This window comes from Panicum hallii, chromosome 7 (genome assembly GCF_002211085.1).
Source record: "Panicum hallii strain FIL2 chromosome 7, PHallii_v3.1, whole genome shotgun sequence".
Lineage (NCBI taxonomy): Eukaryota > Viridiplantae > Streptophyta > Magnoliopsida > Poales > Poaceae > Panicum > Panicum hallii.
Window position 1 is genome coordinate 22046531 of NC_038048.1, and position 20870 is coordinate 22067400.

The following is a 20870-nucleotide window of genomic DNA, read 5'->3' on the forward strand; positions in this document are numbered from 1 at the left end:
CAGCACGCCCCCGTTGCGGCGGAGTGACCGAACGAGGCGCCAGGGATGGGGCATGATAGCCATATCGTACCTATCGATGCCCCCCATGACTTTCAACTGATGGGGCGTGACGCACAGGGACAAGACAAGATGATTGCCCCACAACACATGTCTTGGACAGTGATCGCCGGAAGGCTCCGACTGACGGGTTAGGTGGACCCGACTGACAAGGCTGACGATCCCGACCGGCGGGGTGGGGAGCCCTCTCATTTATCTCTACACCCTTAGTTCCCGTGTAATGATGCCCTCCTTGGACTATAAAAGGGAGGATCATCCGCCTAGGAAAGATATCAGACAATCCAACATCCGAGCAGATAACGCACCATATCTTCTGCTCAAAAGCTTGTAACTCCCCAACTCTCACGAGCACTTAGGCTCAAGCAATACATCGGATCGAATCCCGACTAGATGTAGGGCACGATTGCCTGAACCAATATAAATCTTGAGTTATTGTGTGCTAGGACAGATCTGATCATGATGCGCGATATTCATTTCGAGTAGGTTTAGCTGCCGGCCATTTCCGGAACCGACACGTAGCTACGAATAGCTATTTCTAAGAGTGGGTAACGCGCCCACCTAGTAAACCTATTTCCAGGGGCAGATCATGGGCTCACCCGCTCCTAAAAATGTATTTCCCGGGGCGGCTCAAAAGCTACAGTAACATCCTCGTATTTGTGAAAGCGTGTCGCATTTTCGGTCTCTCTCAAAAAAAAAGGGACGCTCTTACAAATCTTTTGTATTAGTGAATCCCAATACTAAACCTAACCCTAATGGATATCCCAATAGGACCAGTCAGCCTAGCCGACAGCCCATGACAAGCATGGTTTCATCTAAAGGTATGCCTTTACTGACCTTACTTCGTAGGCATGGTCGATGTGACACCCTTTTATCGTAATTCGTAAGTGAACAACAGAAGATGCTAATGGTTTTTCTTTTGGGTTGGACTATTTTTCTAGTCTTAGTTTCCAATCATGATCCTGCCCCCCTTGATCAGCACCTAAGCACCTCAACCCACAAAGTAGATGGATGGTGTCTGGAAAATAAGTTGATTTCAGTGGGCAGATTGGACATGGCCCTTCCTTGTACTGGAGGCTGAACATAATTCAGGTGGATTGTCCATCCTCAAGGATACTTTAATTTGAAGTACGAAGGAAGACTTCTCACCTGCATGTTTCTGTTTCATCAGTACATGGGCATGCGTTGCAACTAGAGGCATTTTATTTGGGTTTACGAGTTGTCATGACACGGTCGTATTCAGCAAGTATAGGAAATAACAAATAAGCTTATGTTTGTCATCAAGCTGCAGACTGTTTCTTTCATAGATCTCGACATTTGCCAGTGGGCAGACTTGCAATAGCTTTCCATCTACTTTGACAGGTTGGTGCTTCTACTTCCTTCTGCGTTCAGAGTATGCTACAGAATTAGTGACACTATATGAAGAAATAATATTTTTTTTTCGTTGCAATATGTGATTTAGGATCATCCTTTCCGAAGGATACTAGAAGTTTCACAGCTGGCTTATGAAGAGGTGCTTCATTTTTCTGTTAGAAATTAATTCAAGCTGTCTAATCTTCAGATAGTGAAGGACTAACATGGCGTGTGGACTAGATTTGCATGTAAAGTTGTAGTATTAGAATGGGTGCCTAGCTGGATTGGTTAGGTGGTCTAAATAGAGCTCCTCACGTATTGGGTTCGACTTCCGGTGCGAGCGAATTTAAAAAATTCCACTCGCCTACCTATATGCCAAACCACATGGAAAATAAATTCCGGTCCGCTCCAGCCCACTCTCACACGGGTTACAGTATGGGTAACGACACCCGTATGTAAAGGTGGGGTAGGGGTTTGTTGTCGGTCAAAACCCACCGGCGAGCAGTGACAGGCAACACGAGGAGCAAGGAGGCTCCCGGGGCTGCTGGTGGGCCCCGGTCCCTCGATCAACGGCCTAGGATCCGGCACACACCCTGACGTCTGGGTTGCTAGACGTGCCACCTGACCTTGTACCTGATCAGGGAGGTGTGGGAGTGATTTCGGTTAGTTTTCCTGCATGCATAGACACATTCAAATATTAGTCCGAGCTGTAATCGGCTCATTGGGTGATCCCCGATATCGGCTGTAAAGAGCCGATTGTCCTTCAGAATCAGATCGGATCTTAGTGTTTAAACAAAGCGCATATATCCGATGGTAATATAAACTTGCTCTATAATCAATAAGCTAATTCAATCTACAACGATTAAGCTTTCACTGCATAACCGGAACATCCTGCGCATGGTTAAGCCTCACACATACGGAGAATGACAGAACAATAATCTAAACAGAGGACTAAAAACCAACAAAAGATCTGATTCCCGGAACCATCCCTCTTTAGATTAATATAAAGCACCTAGCGTATTATCGGATCATTTAACTCATTTGAAGGGCCTAATCATGCAGATATTAAGCTAAATCCTTGACGAGCAAAGACTAATCATAAAAGATTGTATCTACTATTTGGAAACAGAGCAAGGTGCTGCCCTTATACCCAAGATCGAGCATGAGGACAGCTAAATGTTTACAGATGATGAACAATGCACGGATATAGTATGGAAAGCCGATGCATCCCTATAAATGATAGGATAACTAGTGTTACTCGTCATCAACAAGGCTTCAGTACGAGAAACACAAAGGTAAACAAGTAGGAACGATGCTGCCCCGATCACGCGGAACGCGATCGGGGCTGCACGGCACTTACCTGAGAGAAACCCTGAAACAGGGGTGGTGATGTGCCGAGAGTTGTTTGTGAATGGTTGTTTGTTCTTTTTCATTCATAGTCTAGGGTACATATTTATAGTTCGGAGACTTGCCTCTACCACCCAATCCTAACTAACTACGACACAAATCCTGGCTATCTCTATCTCAACTAACTTAAACGCACACATCTATCTAGATACATGGCCAATCTTGCCTTAGACTGCCCACGCAGGAGCCGATTCGCAAGCCCATTCTAATTATCTTCTAAGCCCATCTTGCTCGTGGCCCACCTTCTGGCCCAGCTAAATTATGGCGATAACACATGCCCCCTGGTTTCGGCAATAATTATTCCAAAACCATTCTTTTCTTTCCTATCACCTCGCCTCTTCATCTTCCAAAATTCGTACACGCGTGTCGCTTCCACTTCCACGGGATGTGGCTGTTCTGCATCTAATTCCTTGCTGTCATGGTGCCGATTCACATTCCACCCTATCTTCATAAGCCTACCCCGGTAGTTTTTATTTTCACTCACCCCCTTCCTTCAGCCATTAGCAACCGCACCAATACACCCTTCCTTCTCTCATAATGGCTTCTTCTTCCTCTGCTTCCTCCATCATTTCCTTCGAATCTGAGTCCACTCGAGAAGCAACTCCAGAGTATGACCCCATCGCCGCCTACGAGGCCTACGCTCATCTGCATTGGGATGCAGAGGAGTGGGACTTCTAGACTTGGTTAGAGGATGATGAATCCCTGACTGACGGTGAAGATCTCCAGCTTCTCCTCGGCAGGGAGCTGGATGAAGACAACAAGGACAACATATCCTGGGAGGGAGACCTCTTTTCTTCAGAGGAAGAAGCCGATACCTCATCAACCGAAGAGGACTCGATGGCAGGGGGTTTCCTGCTTGGTGGATTGTCGGAGGATGACGACGATGATGATGAGGAAGCCGAAGACGACAGCAGCTTCAGCACCAACAACAGCGGAGACGATGGCGGCAGCGATGACGACAGCAGCGACGCGAGCGCGACTCCTCCGATCAAGCGCTGCAAAGTCTCAGACACCTACCAGTGGTAGATCGTAGGATCAAGCCGATAGATCGGCTATAGGAGCAATGGCTCACCTTTTGCAATGACCTTCCCTATGAAGGGAACCTTATGTTTAGTCAATAGCTGTTGAGAAGCCGATTCACCGGGAGCCGATGGCAACGCATCGGTTCCTTTCCTTAAAGTGCCGATCCGGATCTAGGTCGATACTCAAATCGATTCTATTCTCTGCTATAATTCGGAACTTTCTCAAAATAAATCTACACGGGTTCCCCGAATCCAAGTTGCACTCCAAAACCCTTGCTCATAACTCCAATCGCCAAAACCCGGACCAAAACCATAGAGCATGCACTCGACACTTGCGCAACAAACCCTAGTCCAGTTCCCCGGCCTTCGATCTTCGTTGGGGCTTCAGATGGCGGGATCTTCGAATGCCGATGCGGGCGTCCTTGGTCTGAAGGTAAAACTCTGACCTTCGCTAATTTAATGAAGTGATTATTTGAACCTTTGAAGTATTAAATGATTCTCTCCTGCTATTTGGCTCTTTTCAATCCTTTAGGTTTTAGACATTCTTTTGCCGCATCCTTCTTCCTCCAATTCTTTCTATCTTGCGCCTCACTCTTATGAGCGTCTGATAGATCTGATTTCTTGTGAAGCCAATCGAATCCCGTTCGTGAGCCAAAATATAGATTTAGATTCTTGGGCCGACAGCCTGCGTGCCTGGCCAAATCCTCCCGAGGGCTGGGTATCCTGGTACAATAGAGTGGCAAAAACCTACCAACCCATATGGGAGACCGTAGGAATAGCCGATGCTCTATCTCTGTCACTGTCTCCCCTTGAAAAGAATGAGAACCTTCTGAGGACCATCGGCTATTTTTGGTCTGATGCCTTGAACTGCTTCTTATTTGGCCATGGGCCGATGACCCCAACCCTTCTAGATGTGGTGATGATCACTGGCTTAGACATTGCATCATCCAGCCCTTCTTCACCTCCCAATCCCCGTTGACTTATCCTTCACTTCTTTGGCCATCAGCTTCAAGGACTGGTGGTCGATGTAGAAGACTCATGTCTTCCGGAAGGCCTTGGGGCTAATGCTGTAGCAGATCAACACCGAATATGAAGCCCCTGAGGAAGAGGTATTATCATCAGTTCAGTATTTCCTCATGATTCCGCTATCCTTTTCTTCAATTCCATTCATTTTCTATGCAACAGGAGGATGGTCCGGAGCCCAAGAATGATAATGGCTCCACCTTCAAGTTCTCACGAATTGTTCCCATGACCCTCTTTGGCAAGAACGCGCCTCCCCCGTCAAAGGCCATAATGCAGATCAAGCCTGGTTCTGCAAAACTGGCTTTCAAGCGAAAACAAGTCTCCAATGTTGCTGCCCCCCCGAGCCCAGGTGAAGGCGAAGAAGATGACTGTCAGGAAGATTCGAAAGGAGGCCGGACCATCTTCTGTGGAATGAGAAGCTCCGAACATCAACCAGGTTTGCATGGTTCCTTTAGACTTATTCCTTTGAACAGGTATATTTTGACTCAATTACTTTTTCTTGCTTGCAGGTTGATGTCGTGGATATCTCCAGTGGAGAAGAGCCAGCACGCCAAGAAGTCCCCACTCTAGAAGCTCCAGAGAACCCTGTGGCAGCAATCAACCCCTTGGTCAACCTCCAGGACCCGACCCTGGAAACTGCAGAGAGTCTTGCCACAACGGTCGACACTCTAGTCAACTTTCAGGAGCTGCAGGAGCCGATGGTCCCCTCATCGGCTACCAACCCTTCTCCAAAAAGGGTGTGTCTGCAGGAGCCGATCGCCACCTCTTCGGCTATCGATCCTTTTCCGACAAGGGTGCGTCTGCAGGAGTCGATCATCGCCTCATCGGCTCTCGATCCTTCTCTGACAAGGGTGCATCTGCAGGAGCTGGTCGTCGCCTCATCAGCTACCGATCCTTCTCCAATAAGGATGTGCCCGCAGGAGCCGATCATCGCCTCATTGGCTATCACTCCTTCTTCAGAACAGGTGTGTTTTCTCACCGAGCCGTTTGCGTCTCCCTTTCCCTGTGCTGTACTAATTTTCTACCTTCTTCCAGGGTCTAATTCTGAATCGAATTTAACCTTACAAGGTAAACCTAACTTACACACTTGGAACACCAGAGGGTCGTTCCGGAGTAACCGTTTGCCTTTCATTCCGACTCGTGGATCAGATCCACCACAAGCGACTGCAGGAACATACGCACTTCCAAAGTGCAGGACATACGTCTGTAGCGCGACTACAAAACCTGTATTCCTGGTTGCCCTTGCAACACGTACTTCCTCAATCGAATCAAGTAACCAGAAGAACCAAATACATGTGGTGGGAGGTATGTCCACTCCTCGGGCCGATTGGTTACTAGGCTTACCGCTTACCATATTTCGCGGCATGTGGTTAGTACTTTCAAACGCTTAACCCCGATCGGCACACACCACGACCTTATCAAAATTCAACAACACAGACGGGGTATCACCTCAACCATGATACCTCACAAAACTCCCGTCCGTCATCCTTATAGTGATAACAGGAATGTAAACATTACATTTCATATATCGCGCGAGTGACAGGGAATCACCCGACTTCTACCGGTTCTATTAGCAGAGCATCTAATCAATATGACCTCAGGTGCAATACATTGGTTCCTAGGATCCATGCATCTAGGGTTTCAAGCAATTCCTAAGAACTTAATATATAGAATTACGTAAATAGATATAGATTGCAGTATAATTAAAATAGTGGGTCATGTCCGGGGCTTGCCTTTACTGGTGGGGCTGGGGTTAGTCAAATTAATAACGTCCGAACTTTGGTTCGGGCCTTCAGAGAATTCCCTGACGAAGTTCGCGGGGTCTTCAGGACAACCTCCTTCTGGCTCCGGGATTAGCTGGTAATTTTCATCGGCGAGAGTGGTCGAGTCTACATGATATGCAAGATGGAGTTTAATGGATGCACACACTTTCATCTCAATTCATAGTAAAGTTGCAATCCAAAAGGTTAACACTCAAGAACTCATGGTACAAAAAGGAACCTAAGCTTTGAATCATTTACATTCAACTTATGATTATAGCATTGATTTAATTGGAAACAGAAATTAAATATTTCAAGTTCAAATTAAATTCAAAATTGAATATGAACCCTGGATAATTAGGATTATAAAGTTTTGAAAATTTAAACACAGATCAATTGTATATTTAAAGATGCTGACCAGGAGATCTAATTAGATAAGTTGTAAAGGGTATACCTAACTAATTCTACTATAAAACCAATTAAATTGATTAACTTAAAATAATTTAAATTACAAAACAAGATTAATTTTGAAAATTCCACATCAATGCATACTTATCTATAGAGATTGCATACCAAAAATCATGATCAACAAAGTTAACATGCAGGAACTATGAATATTACACTCTCTTATCTTAGATCTAACATAGATTCCAAACATATTTAGTTTCATATCAAACTTACTTAATAAAAGTTGTAGGGTTCAAAATCTAGTTTCCAACAAAACTGGTTTTGCAATTTTTGGAATTTCCTACAATTTTCTATTGAATTTACAAGTCAGCAATACCACTCACATGAAATAACAAGCATTCGTTTACTTCTATTTTAAACACAGCACAAATCATATACTTTCATAACATGGTCACAAAACAAGAGTGATATAGTTTCAAATAAGGATTCAGGTCCAATAAGTTTTACATTTTTTTGAATTTTCTATGATTTCCTAGGAATTTTCAAAGTTCAGCACATTGAAAAGGAGAAAGAATCAAAATCTTTCATATAGGCCCTCAGAAAAAGTTGGAGCTTCACAACTATGCCCTTCTGCCATGGCCGGCCGGGGCAAGCTCGGTCTTGGCTCAAATCCGGCGAGGGAAGGGCTCGGATGGCAAGGGGAAGGGGGTGGGGAGTGAAAGGGCACCGAGACGCACTCGTTTGAAGCCTTGGTCGGGCTTGGGGAGGTCGGGAAGGGGGTCGCCGGCGTGAAGCCGAAGGGCGGCGGCGGGGTGGTACTGGGAGCAGAGCTTCGGCGAGAGAGAGAGGCGCAAGAGGGTGGGGACTAGCTTCAACAGGTCCTAGGGCAGCTATATATAGGGAGGAGGAGGTAAGGGAGGGGCGTAAGGCCGAGGACCACGGCGGCGTGGAGGGGTCGGCCGCGCAAATGGCTCGGGCGGCGGCGGCAAGCGCGTGGTGGCGCGAGGAGAGGCCACGGGGGCGGGCTAGGGTGGAGAACAGGGCTAGGGCGGCGCCTGGGAGTGAGGGGGGCAAGGGGGGCTGCACTGTAGTGGTCGGAAACCGAGGAACGGCGGCGGCGGCGCAAGAACAGAGGAGCAGAAGGACTGCCAGAGGAAGAAGAAGGGTGGAGGGGCGCCAAGGACTTGATTGCAAATTACAAAAACTTTAAGGGCCTGAAAGTAAAGCTAAATTTCCCACTGTTACAGGGTTCTAATGGAAAAATGGCCAAAATAGAAAATGTGTAACTTTTCAAGCTCTACAACATTGCTTTAGGGTTTGAATTCAAAAACTCAAAGTATACATATTTATTTTGATAACTTGGACTAAATTTGAACTTTATAAAAGTTTTGTCCTTCCCAAAGTAAAACTCACATACTTTTAGACTTACATGCAAGTTTTCAAAACTATCATGATGACTAACATTTTTACATATAAACCCCTAGTAAACTTTAAAAGTTACTTTTGCAACTCATACATCTTGCACAAAAGGACTCATATTTTTATAAACTTACACATAAGGTCTTATTTCTACAATTACATCCAACCTTATACATTTCAACACATGCATTACATTTCATAACCTATTATGGTACAATTTGACACCTAGGGTGTCACAGCCTCCCCCCTAAAAGGAATCTCGTCCCAAGATTCGATTGTAGAAAGAATCAGACGATTAGGTTTGGGGATTGGCTTGAAGGAAGTTTGGGAAATTTTGTTGAAGATAAGATTCTGTTTCCCAAGTTGCTTCTTCTTCGGTGTGGTGATCCCACAAAATCTTGTACATCTTAATCGTCTTTCTCCTGGTGGCTCTTTCCTTAGTATCCAAAATTTGAATAGGTTGCTCGATGTAAGACAGATCAGGCTCAATCTCAATGGCGGTGGTTTCAATGATCTCCGTAGGTACTTTAATACATTTCTTGAGTTGAGAGACATGGAAGACATCGTGAAAGGCAGCCAATTGAGATGGGAGGCGAATTTTGTAAGCCACGGGGCCACAGACCTTAAGAATCTCAAAGGGTCCAACATACCGTGGTGCTAATTTCCCTTTTATGCCGAAACGCTGAACACCCTTGGTAGGAGATACTCGGAGATAGACAAAATCTCCTGTTTGGAATTGCAGAGGCTTCCTTCTTTTATCTGCATAGATTTTCAATCTGGACTGAGCTATTTTAAGGTTGGCTTGAATAATCTTGACTTTATCTTCGGCTTCGACAACTAGATCTGTCCAAAGATTTTGCGTTCACCGGTCTCGGACCAACTCAAAGGAGTTCGACATCTGCGACCGTATAACGCTTCAAAAGGAGCCATCTGAAGGCTAGATTGATAACTGTTGTTATAAGAGAATTCAGCCAGAGCAAGATATTTGTCCCAGCTTGTACCATAATGAATAATACAAGCTCGGAGCATGTCTTCAAGAATTTGGTTGACTCGCTCAGTCTGTCCATCAGTCTGGGGATGATATGCAGAGCTTCGAATCAGTTTGGATCCAAGAGCAGACTGTAGTTGTTCCCAGAAGTGTGCAATGAATTGTGCCCCCCGATCAGAAATAATAGTCTTAGGGACACCATGCAACCGAACAATTTGATCAAGATAGACTTCAGCATACTTCTTGGCGGAATAAGTAGTATGTACGGGAATAAAGTGAGCTATTTTTGTGAGTCTATCAATGATTACCCATATGGAGTCATGTTTTTGGGAGGTGTTAGGAAGACCAACAATAAAATCCATACTAATGTCTTCCCATTTCCATGACGGAATGGGCAATGGTTGGAGTGTACCAGATGCCTTGAGATGACTGGCTTTAACTCTCTGGCACGTATCGCACTCGGATACATATTTAGCAATTTCTCTTTTCATTCTGGTCCACCAAAAATTCCGTCGTAGATCTTGATACATTTTGGTACTACCAGGATGAATAGAGAATTTAGATAGATGGGCTTCATCAAGGATTTGCTTACGAAGTGGATGGTCTTGAGGTACAACAATACGATTGTTGAACCATAGAACTCCTTGATGATCGGTGTTAAAACACTTATATTTGGCTTCTCCCAGAGATAACTTTGATTTGATAATTTTGATGCCCTCATTATGTAGTTGAGACATGATGATTTTATCTCGAAGGGTAGACTCGATCGATAAAAGATTTAGACTACCTTGAGGAATGATTTCTAAATGGAGCTTCCTCATCTGATTGCAGAGAGTGTCACTGAAGGTTGCTATGGATAAACAGTGACAATGTGCCTTGCGGCTAAGGGCATCCGCAACCACATTGGCCTTGCCAGGATGGTAGTGTACCTCAAGATCGTAGTCTTTAATCAGTTCTAACCAACGCCTTTGCCTCATATTTAAGTCAGCTTGAGTGAAGATATACTTGAGGCTCTTATGGTCAGTATAGATGTTGCACTTAGCACCCATAAGATGATGTCTCCAGATCTTGAGAGCATGAATAACAGCTGCCAATTCAAGATCATGTGTTGGATAATTTCGTTCATGGTTCCGAAGTGCTCGGGATGCATAAGCAATGACTCGGTTGTTTTGCATAAAAACACAACCAAGGCCAGTTCCCGAAGCATCACAGTAGATATCTGGTTGAGCCAGCACTGGGGCAGTTGTTAGAAGTCTTCTCGAAGTGTGGAATGCTTTATCACACTTATCATCCCAGCGGAACTTAACCTCTTTCTTAAGCAGTTCAGTCATAGGTTTAGCTATCTTGGAGAAATCTGGAATGAATCGGCGATAGTATCCTGCCAATCCGAGGAAACTCCGTATTTGATGGACCGAAGTTGGAGGCTTCCAATCCATAACTTCCTGGACTTCGGTTGGGTCAACCGATATGCCTTCACTAGAGATGGTGTGTCCCAAAAATTTCACACTACCCAGCCAAAATTCACATTTTGAGAATTTGGCATAGAGGCGATGATCACGTAGTCGTTGAAGAACGATGCGTATGTGATCAGCATGGTCTTCATTAGTCTTGGAATATATCAGAATATCATCAATGAAGACCACGACGAATTTGTCAAGTTCCGGCATAAAGACTGAATTCATGAGATACATGAAATACGCCGGTGCATTGGTAAGCCCAAATGACATAACCAGATATTCATAAAGTCCATATCTGGTTGAGAAGGCCGTTTTTGGAATGTCACAAGGCCTAATCTTGATCTGATGATAACAAGAGCGTAAGTCAATCTTAGAGAAGACCTTAGCTCCAGCTAATTGATCGAACAAAATATCAATGCGGGGAAGTGGGTACTTATTTTTGATAGTGACCGCATTGAGTGGATGATAATCAACACATAGTCTTAGGCTATTGTCCTTCTTTTTGACGAAAAGAGCAGGACAACCCCAAGGTGACGCACTTGGGCGTATAAAACCTTTATCAAGAAGATCTTGAAGTTGAATTTTCAATTCAGCCAATTCATTTGGAGACATGCGATACGGCCTCTTCGAAATAGGAGCGGTGCCAGGTTGACGTTCAACAATGAACCCGATGTCTCTGTCTGGTGGCATCCCAGGCAAGTCATCTGGAAAGACATCGGGATATTCACAGACTACTGGGATATCTTTTACTTTGACGTCTGTGATGGCATAAATGCAAGGGTGCAAATACTCTTGCTGAGGCAGATAGAGGATAATAACTTCTTGATGTGGTGAGTTAATCTCAATAACTCGGGATGAGATGTCTAACAGTACTCCATGTTCTGTCATCCAATTTGTCCCGAGTATAACATCAATACCCTCTAGATTTAGCAGTACTAAGTTAGTCTTGATTAGTTTACTGCCTAACTGAATTGGCACACTTTTAACCATTTGGTTAGAAGTAATCTTTCCTCCAGGGGTAGAAATCATATATGACCCTTTAGTAGAACAGAGATCAAGTCCTATTCAGGTACCACAGTTGTTACTAATGAAACTATGAGTTGCTCCAGAATCGAATAATGTAACAACTGGGTTATGGTGTATAAAGAATGTACCCGACATAATAGGAGCTCCATCCGGAAGTTCTGCAAGGGTAGTGAAGTTAACTTGTCCCTACCGGACTTGCATCATTGGCCTCTTACCCTTGTTCTGGTCATTCTGACTGGTACTCTGCCCTTGATTAGGCTTCTTGGGCTGCGGACAATCTCTGATGAAGTGTTCCGCACTTTCGCAATTGAAACCGTGATAGGTGTTGCTTCTCTGTTGGATTTGTTGAACATTTGGCCGTGGGCCAAATTGTTGTGGTTGTTGCAGAGGTACAGGAGGTTGATACTCTTCTTGTTGTTGAGATGGCTTGGAAACCAGTCTGCCGATCAGGGTATTTTGCTATGGCGCTCTTGGCGATACATTCGGAACCAACTGATACTGCGGGGGTTTAATGCTCGCAGGTCCAGTGGAGATCCTTCGCTTCTTTTCGGCATGGTGTGCTGTAATACAATCCTCCTGAGTTAAAGCTATGTTAACCAGCTCACTAAAGGTATTCGCCTTGATAAGATTCAGATATTCTTTGAGCTTAATATTCAAACCTCGACGCAAACAATCTTGCTTCTTGGCATCATTATCAGCATGATAGCCCGCATACTGACACAGGTGATTAAAAGCCTGTGCATATTGCAGTACGGTGCGGGTGCCTTGAGTAAGTACCAAGAACTCATTCAGTTTCCGCTCCATCAGCCCTTCAGGTATATGATGTGCCCTGAAGGCATTACGGAATTCTTCCCAGGAGATAACATGGCCATCCGTTTGCATAGCACAATAATTATCCCACCAGATACGGGCAGCTCAGCGTAATTGTTGGGCAGCAAAATGAGCCTTGTTGGAGTCCGCACATGGAATCGTAAGAAGAGCAAACTTAGATTCAATGGTGCGGAACCAAGCATCGGCATCCAAGGGCTCCTCCGCTTTGCTGAACAGCGGGGCCTGAGTACTGAGGAAATCTTGATAGGTTGCTACCAGAGGTTCATCACAACCTCGTGACTACTGGTGTTGTTGATTCTGCTGTGCTTGTACCAATAAGTTGAGAAGTTCAATTTGCCGAGCCATAACCTCGGCTAGATGTGAAAGTGATAGGGATGGTTGTTGGAAATTGCTGGATTGATCTGCCCGGAAACCTTTCGGGGTTCCATGTGTGGCTCCAACCATCTGAAACAAAAATTCAGATGATAAAATTTATTTACCCTGCTGAAGACTTACAAGGTAAATAGGACGAGACAACCGGTTCTGATACAGCAAAGGTTGGAAATCAGAAAGATACTTAAGATACTTGACCAACACTACCACAAGAATCCCGTTAACCACACCAGAGATTAACAACCTACCACATATCCTTAAAAGAACCAAAACACACATTGTATTTGATGATGAGTTTTACATGCACGTTCTACTCGTCCTCACAATCCAAAATAACTGCCAAATATCTTTGGACTTACGTGGTTAACTTCGGTGGCATTATACATACGTCTCTCACTATTAACTAGTCGATAAACCCTATCCGTCCTAGTTTCGTAATCGTGGTTAGTGTACCTGCAGAAAACCACAATACATATATCCAATGAACCTTTCATGCCAGCATGTCATGAAAGCGTTCCCATTCATTACTGTTCACTATAGAAACAGCATCTGTACAATTACCGTCGTACAGATAATGTTAGCATACGTTATCGAAACAACGTATTCACGGGGGTACCGCAAAATGCGGGGGTATGAACAGCGATCGCCATACCCTGCACCGAACCATATACTCCCAATGTAGTCAACCTAAGTTGGTACATTGGCAGCATCTCAAGTAGGCCACTGCTTGAGAAACAGCGTTCGGTTCGCATCACCGACGGGAAGGCCAAGCTCCCTCAGTTGGCTGAGGATCCTTACCTCCTTACCTCACCATCGAAGATGTCGTTACAAAAAGTAAAGTTGGGTTGTACATGAATTTAAGTTTTAACAGAAAAGTAATGCTGGTAGTTAGGGTTATATATATATAGCCACCTCTATTTCCCTCATAAACATTACCCTAGGGCTTTACGTACTAAGCACGATCCTTAACGAAACCAACGTAGTTTTGCCAAACATTTTGGTGGTCAAACTTTTATACTGAAAGCATTTTTAAGGTAAAATATATCTCCAGGGTAACCTTATAGCTCTGATACCAGCTGTGGCAGAACCAACCTGAATTATACCGGCTCAAGTACGTGAGTCCACTTCCGAGGGCTCCAACGTGCTTCAAACGGTATAATCCCTTGGCCTGTCGGGTAACGTCCTGATAAACCACTGATACACAGGATCAAATAAGGTTACCTCACACGAAGGTAAGTCCAGAGATACAATCACCCTCACATTTTACATCACAGAGAATTACATTACAAGAGTTTCCAAAAGAAGTACGAAGTTTCAAATCTAGAGAAAGGATTACACACCGTTAAAGCTATGGTTTTTGGCGGCAGAAAACATACGTGATGATTACAACACGTCACCAAGACGGATGTCATGCTAAGCCTTGACACGACATCACTCGAGATTATCAGTATTGGTCGGGGACGGATCCCATTCCTCAGACCAATCTTCTGGAAAAGCTCAGGGCCAAGGTAGGGAAAGAGTAGGGTCTTCAAGACATTACCTGCAAAACATATAACTAGCAAGGCTGAGTATACTAATACTTAGCAAGGCTTACCTGGGATTGGCTATACTTTAGCCCATAACTAGACTTATGAAGGCTTATAATAGTTCTAGGTTTAGTTTTAGCTGAAAAGCAACTAAGAGTAGATCCTTATTTTCAACTTTTAGCTTTCAAGTTCTATATGATTATCCATTCTAGATAGGCACTTATAACTAAGCAAGCAAGGTAGAGCTCTTTATCTCAACCATCAGTATTACTCATCATATAGTTGCTCTTGTTACTCTGTGTGATAAAGGGATTAAGTAGTCTCAATCATCATGAGAGGCGGACGATTCTGAATCGAATTTAACCTTGCAAGGTAAACCTAACTCACACACTTGGAACACCAAAGGGTCGTTCCGGAGTAACCGTTTGCCTTTCATTCCAACTCGTGGATCAGATCCACCACAAGCGACTGCAGGAACATACGCACTTCCAAAGTGCAGGACATACGTCTGTAGCGCGACTACAAAACCCGTATTCCTGGTTGCCCTTGCAACACGTACTTCCTCAATCGAATCAAGTAACCAGAAGAACCAAATACATGTGGTGGGAGGTATGTCCACTCCTCTGAATCTCAACCATCAGTATTACTCATCATATAGTTGCTCTTGTTACTCTGTGTGATAAAGGGATTAAGTAGTCTCAATCATCATGAGAGGCGGACGATTCTGAATCGAATTTAACCTTGCAAGGTAAACCTAACTCACACACTTGGAACACCAAAGGGTCGTTCCGGATAACCGTTTGCCTTTCATTCCAACTCGTGGATCAGATCCACCACAAGCGACTGCAGTAACATACGCACTTCCAAAGTGCAGGACATACGTCTGTAGCGCGACTACAAAACCCGTATTCCTGGTTGCCCTTGCAACACGTACTTCCTCAATCGAATCAAGTAACCAGAAGAACCAAATACATGTGGTGGGAGGTATGTCCACTCCTCGGGTCGATTGGTTACTAGGCTTACCGCTTACCATATTTCGCGGCATGTGGTTAGTACTTTCAAACGCTTAACCCCGATCGGCACACACCGCGACCTTATCAAAATTCAACAACACAGACGGGGTATCACCTCAACCATGATACCTCACAAAACTCCCGTCCGTCATCCTTATAGTGATAACAGGAATGTAAACATTAAATTTCCTATATCGCGCGAGTGACAGGGAATCACCCGACTTCTACCGGTTCTATTAGCAGAGCATCTAATCGATATGACCTCAGGTGCAATACATTGGTTCCTAGGATCCATGCATCTAGGGTTTCAAGCAATTCCTAAGAACTTAATATATAGAATTACGTAAATAGATATAGATTGCAGTATAATTAAAATAGTGGGTCATGTCTGGGGCTTGCCTTTACTGGTGGGGCTGGGGTTAGTCAAATTAATAACGTCCGAACTTTGGTTCAGGCCTTCAGAGAATTCCCTGACGAAGTTCGCGGGGTCTTCAGGACAACCTCCTTCTGGCTCCGGGATTAGCTGGTAATTTCCGTCGGTGAGAGTGGTCGAGTCTACATGATATGCAAGATGGAGTTTAATGGATACACACACTTTCATCTCAATTCACGGTAAAGTTGCAATCCAAAAGGTTAACACTCAAGAACTCATGGTACAAAAAGGAACCTAAGCTTTGAATCATTTACATTCAACTTATGATTATAGCATTGATTTAATTGGAAACAGAAATTAAATATTTCAAGTTTAAATTAAATTCAAAATTGAATGTGAACCCTGGATAATTAGGGTTATAAAGTTTTGAAAATTTAAACACAGATCAATTGCATATTTAAAGATGCTGACCAGGAGATCTAATTAGATAAGCTATAAAGGGTATACCTAACTAATTCTACTATAAAACCAATTAAATTGATTAACTTAAAAGAATTTAAATTACAAAACAAGATTAAGTTTGAAAATTCCACATCAATGCATACTTATCTATAGAGATTGCATACCAAAAATCATGATCAACAAAGTTAACATGCAGGAACTATGAATATTACACTCTCTTCTATTAGATCTAACATAGATTCCAAAAATATTTAGTTTCATATCAAACTTACTTAATAGAAGTTGTAGGGTCCAAAATCTAGTTTCCAACAAAACTGGTTTTGCAATTTTTGGAATTTCCTACAATTTTCTATTGAATTTACAAGTCAGCAATACCACTCACATGAAATAACAAGCATTCATTTACTTCTATTTTAAACATAGCACAAATCATATACTTTCATAACATGGTCCCAAAACAAGAGTGATAGAGTTTGAAATAAGGATTCAGGTCCAATAGGTTTTACATTTTTTTGAATTTTCTATGATTTCCTAGGAATTTTCAAAGTTCAGCACATTGAAAAGGAGAAAGAATCAAAATCTTTCATATAGGCCCTCAGAAAAAGTTGGAGCTTCACAACTATGCCCTTCTGCCATGGCCGGCCGGGGCAAGCTCGGTCTTGGCTCAAATCCGGTGAGGGAAGGGCTCGGATGGCAAGGGGAAGGGGGTGGGGAGTGAGAGGGCACCGAGACGCACTCGTTTGAAGCCTTGGTCGGGCTTGGGGAGGTCGGGAAGGGGTCGCCGGCGTGAAGCCGAAGGGCGGCGGCGGGGTGGTACTGGGAGCAGAGCTCCGGCGAGAGAGAGAGGCGCAAAAGGGTGGGGACTAGCTTCAACAGGTCCTAGGGCAGCTATATATAGGGAGGAGGAGGTAAGGGAGGGGCGTAAGGCCGAGGACCACGGCGGCGTGGAGGGGTCGGCCGCGCAAATGGCTCGGGCAGCGGCGGCAGGCGCGTGGTGGCGCGAGGAGAGGCCACGGGGCGGGCTAGGGCAGAGAGCAGGGCTAGGGCGGCGCCTGGGAGTGAGGGGGGGCAAGGGGGCTGCACTGCAGTGGTCGGAAACCGAGGAACGGCGGCGGCGGCGCAAGAACAGAGGAGCAGAAGGACTGCCAGAGGAAGAAGAAGGGTGGAGGGGCGCCAAGGACTTGATTGCAAATTACAAAAACTTTAAGGGCCTGAAAGTAAAGCTAAATTTCTCACTGTTACAGGGTTCTAATGAAAAAATGGCCAAAATAGAAAATGTGTAACCTTTCAAGCTCTACAACATTGCTTTAGGGTTTGAATTCAAAAACTCAAAGTATACATATTTATTTTGATAACTTGGACTAAATTTGAACTTTATAAAAGTTTTGTCCTTCCCAAAGTAAAACTCACATACTTTTAGACTTACATGCAAGTTTTCAAAACTGTCATGATGACTAACATTTTTACATATAAACCCCTAGTAAACTTTAAAAGTTACTTTTGCAACTCATACATCTTGCACAAAAGGACTCATATTTTTATAAAATTACACATAAGATCTTATTTCTACAATTACATCCAACCTTATACATTTCAACACATGCATTACACTTCATAACCTATTATGGTACAATTTGACACCTAGGGTGTCACAATTTTCCTCCCCTCTCTTTCCTTCTCCTCCTCTTTTCTATTTCCCGCCTATTTTCTTTTTCCTTTTCTTTTCCTTTTCCCTCCCTTTTCTTTTTCTCCCCTTTTCCCTTTTTCCTTTCTTTTCTTTTCCCTCCTTCTCCCTTCTCTCTCTCCTTCTTCCCCCCCCTTGACGCACGCCCGAACGCCGCTCGGCCGCCCCTGGCCGCGCGCCGGCCCTGCCCACGCCGCGCGCGAGCCCCTGCCCCGGCCTCCCTCCGTGACACACACGCGCAACACATGGCCGTGCGCCACGCCGTGCCGCCCGCCGCTCGCACCCCCGCCCCTGGCCCACGCCTCGCCGCGCCGTGCGCGCACGCACGCGCCCTCCCCTGCGTAGCCGCGCCGCCCGTCGCGTGCCGCACCACCGCCGCGCGCGCTGTTTCCCCGCCGTGCTCCGCGTGCACGCTCGCCATTATGCCGTCCCAGCCCCCCCCCCCCCCACGTGCGACGCCTCAGCGCCCTCGCCACCACGCCGCACCACGACGGTCGTGAACGGCCAAATGCCATTAATGGCCGCCCGCGGAGCCGCCGGCCGACCCCCTCCCCCCCCCCCCCCCCGCCTCACCACCTCGGCCGCCTATAAATAGGGCCGAGGGGCACCCCGGCACCCCCACAACCGCCGCGACACACCCAGCCTCTACCCCCCCCCCCTTTGCCCTAGCGCCGTCCCGCCGTGCCCCCAAGGCCGCTGCCGCCGCTCCCGTCGCCCCACCTCCACACGCCACCCCGGCCCAAGGTAAGGCCGGGAACCGATCCCCCTTACCCCCCCTCTCCCTCATTCCCCTGCCCCGGGCCGCCCTTGGGCCCTGGCCAGCCGAATTGGCCGCCGCCGTTGCCCCTCCCCCCTTCCTCTGCTTCGGTCACGGGGAGAGGAAGAAGAACAGGGAAAATATGCTTGATACCCCCCTGCCTTGTTCCCATTTCCAAATAAGAACCTTCCTCTTTTTACTTCCTTTTGCAAAAGGAACCCTGCCCTTTCTATTATTTCAAACCGAACCCCTCCATTACATAAACCTAAATATACCCCGACACCCTTTAACATACCCTGAATGTTTCTAGGGTTCACAAATAGGTCCTTATCCTCTCTAGATAGTTACGAATAAGTCCCTGGACCCCTGTTTCACCCCCGAACCCTATTTTAACTCATCATTTTATGCGCCAAACAACCTCCGATTAACCCGAAACTTTACTACACCCTTCTTAGCATAGTTTTGACTATGCCATCAGGAAACCACCCAAAAATATCGTCCCTATCTCCATAACTAATCTGTTTCCGACTCGAACTCAACGATAAAAGCTTTTAGTTCGTTCGATTGATTGGGTGCCTGTTTGTTTGCGTCGTAGGACACGGAGTGAACGAGGAAGGTCCCGACTGTGATCAAGCGAACGAGGACCAGTTTTGCGACCCCGAACCCGAGGGACAGTGCTTCGATCAGGACCTCCCGCAAGGATTTGAAGATGGCAAGTTCAATCCCTCCCTTTGATGCATGTTTCTGCCCTAGTTTTTATGAACACGACCCATTGGCCTGTTTTATAAAAATGCATGGTTTTGCTTGAGAAAGCATGGTAGGATAGCCACCCTTATTTTGTGATAACCTGGTTAAACCTTAGAGATAGGTCAAATGACCCCTTGATGGATCCTGGGGTGGCTAGTCAGGTCTAGCTAAGGTGGGTAATGGCTTTGTTGGGATCTACACCGACACTAAGGTGATCGTGCTGTGGTACCCCACCTGTGGGTAAAGTTGCACACCTCTGCAGAGTTAAAAATCTATTCGAATAGCCATGCCCACGGTATTGGGCAAGTTACGGTGTGGTCACATAACTAGTGTTTCTCTCTAGTTGAGGTTGGACTGGTGTGGGTTGTTTGGAAAGTGTCCGGCCGTTGTGCCATGTGCTATGACGGACTGGGAGTCCGGTAGCAGCTTAAAACTTGGATCCTGTGTGGATCAACATCATGTGCTCCTTGGTATTGGAAAACTTGTTTTGAAAATGTTTTTAAATGAACCTTTGCATACATCCGAGTCTTTCGCAAATGAACCATAACTTTATCATTGGATTGTCCTGTGCATTGATTTCTGTTATACCCCCCTCCGTGGGTGTGATTGGACTTGCTGAGTACGTTTGTACTCACCCCATTCTTACTTTTTACAGCAGAAGATCCAGACTACCTCCCCGAAGACGTCGAGTAGGGTTTCGTCCTGCACCCAGTCTTGCCTGTGGTTAGGGCCACCACGGGAGTTCCGCATGGCACAAGACTCTGATGACCCTCTTTTCGTAGCTAGTGTAGTAGTGTGGGTCTTAGTTGTAATCCTCACGATAGTGGCGCTTCACTGCCCATTACCGCGTAGAGTTGTACGGTGATGTACCATCTGATGTAATAAAAGTGTTATCAGCCTCTTGGGACTGATAAAGCATCACTTTTAAGTCTTCCCTGATGGGGTGGACGCTTCAGTCAGGTGCGGACAAGGACGACGAAGCAGTGATTGCTGAAGCTGACCGCGTCCGATTTGAAGCTATCGCAGCCATCGACGAGTTCCTTCAGTAGGCTACTTTGTAATCACTTCTTGTAGCCGGTTGTCTTCCCAATTAAATTCTAAAGTCGATGGTTATACATCAGCTATTTGACCAACTTAGTGTGTTGGGTACGAAATATATATATATATATGTATATATATATATGTATA

The 20870-nt window shown here is 45.3% G+C and overlaps 1 protein-coding gene across 1 annotated transcript; it reads left to right on the forward strand.

Moving 5' to 3' along the window:
* The first annotated feature begins 3651 nt into the window (after positions 1-3651).
* Positions 3652-20731, forward strand: LOC112900532 (trigger factor-like). Its single transcript, XM_025969387.1, has 5 exons — positions 3652-3816; positions 5022-5186; positions 5369-5560; positions 5666-5824; positions 20639-20731. The coding sequence occupies exons 1-5, from the start codon at positions 3652-3654 to the stop codon at positions 20729-20731; spliced, it is 774 nt and encodes a 257-aa protein (XP_025825172.1).
* Positions 20732-20870: the final 139 nt, after the last annotated feature.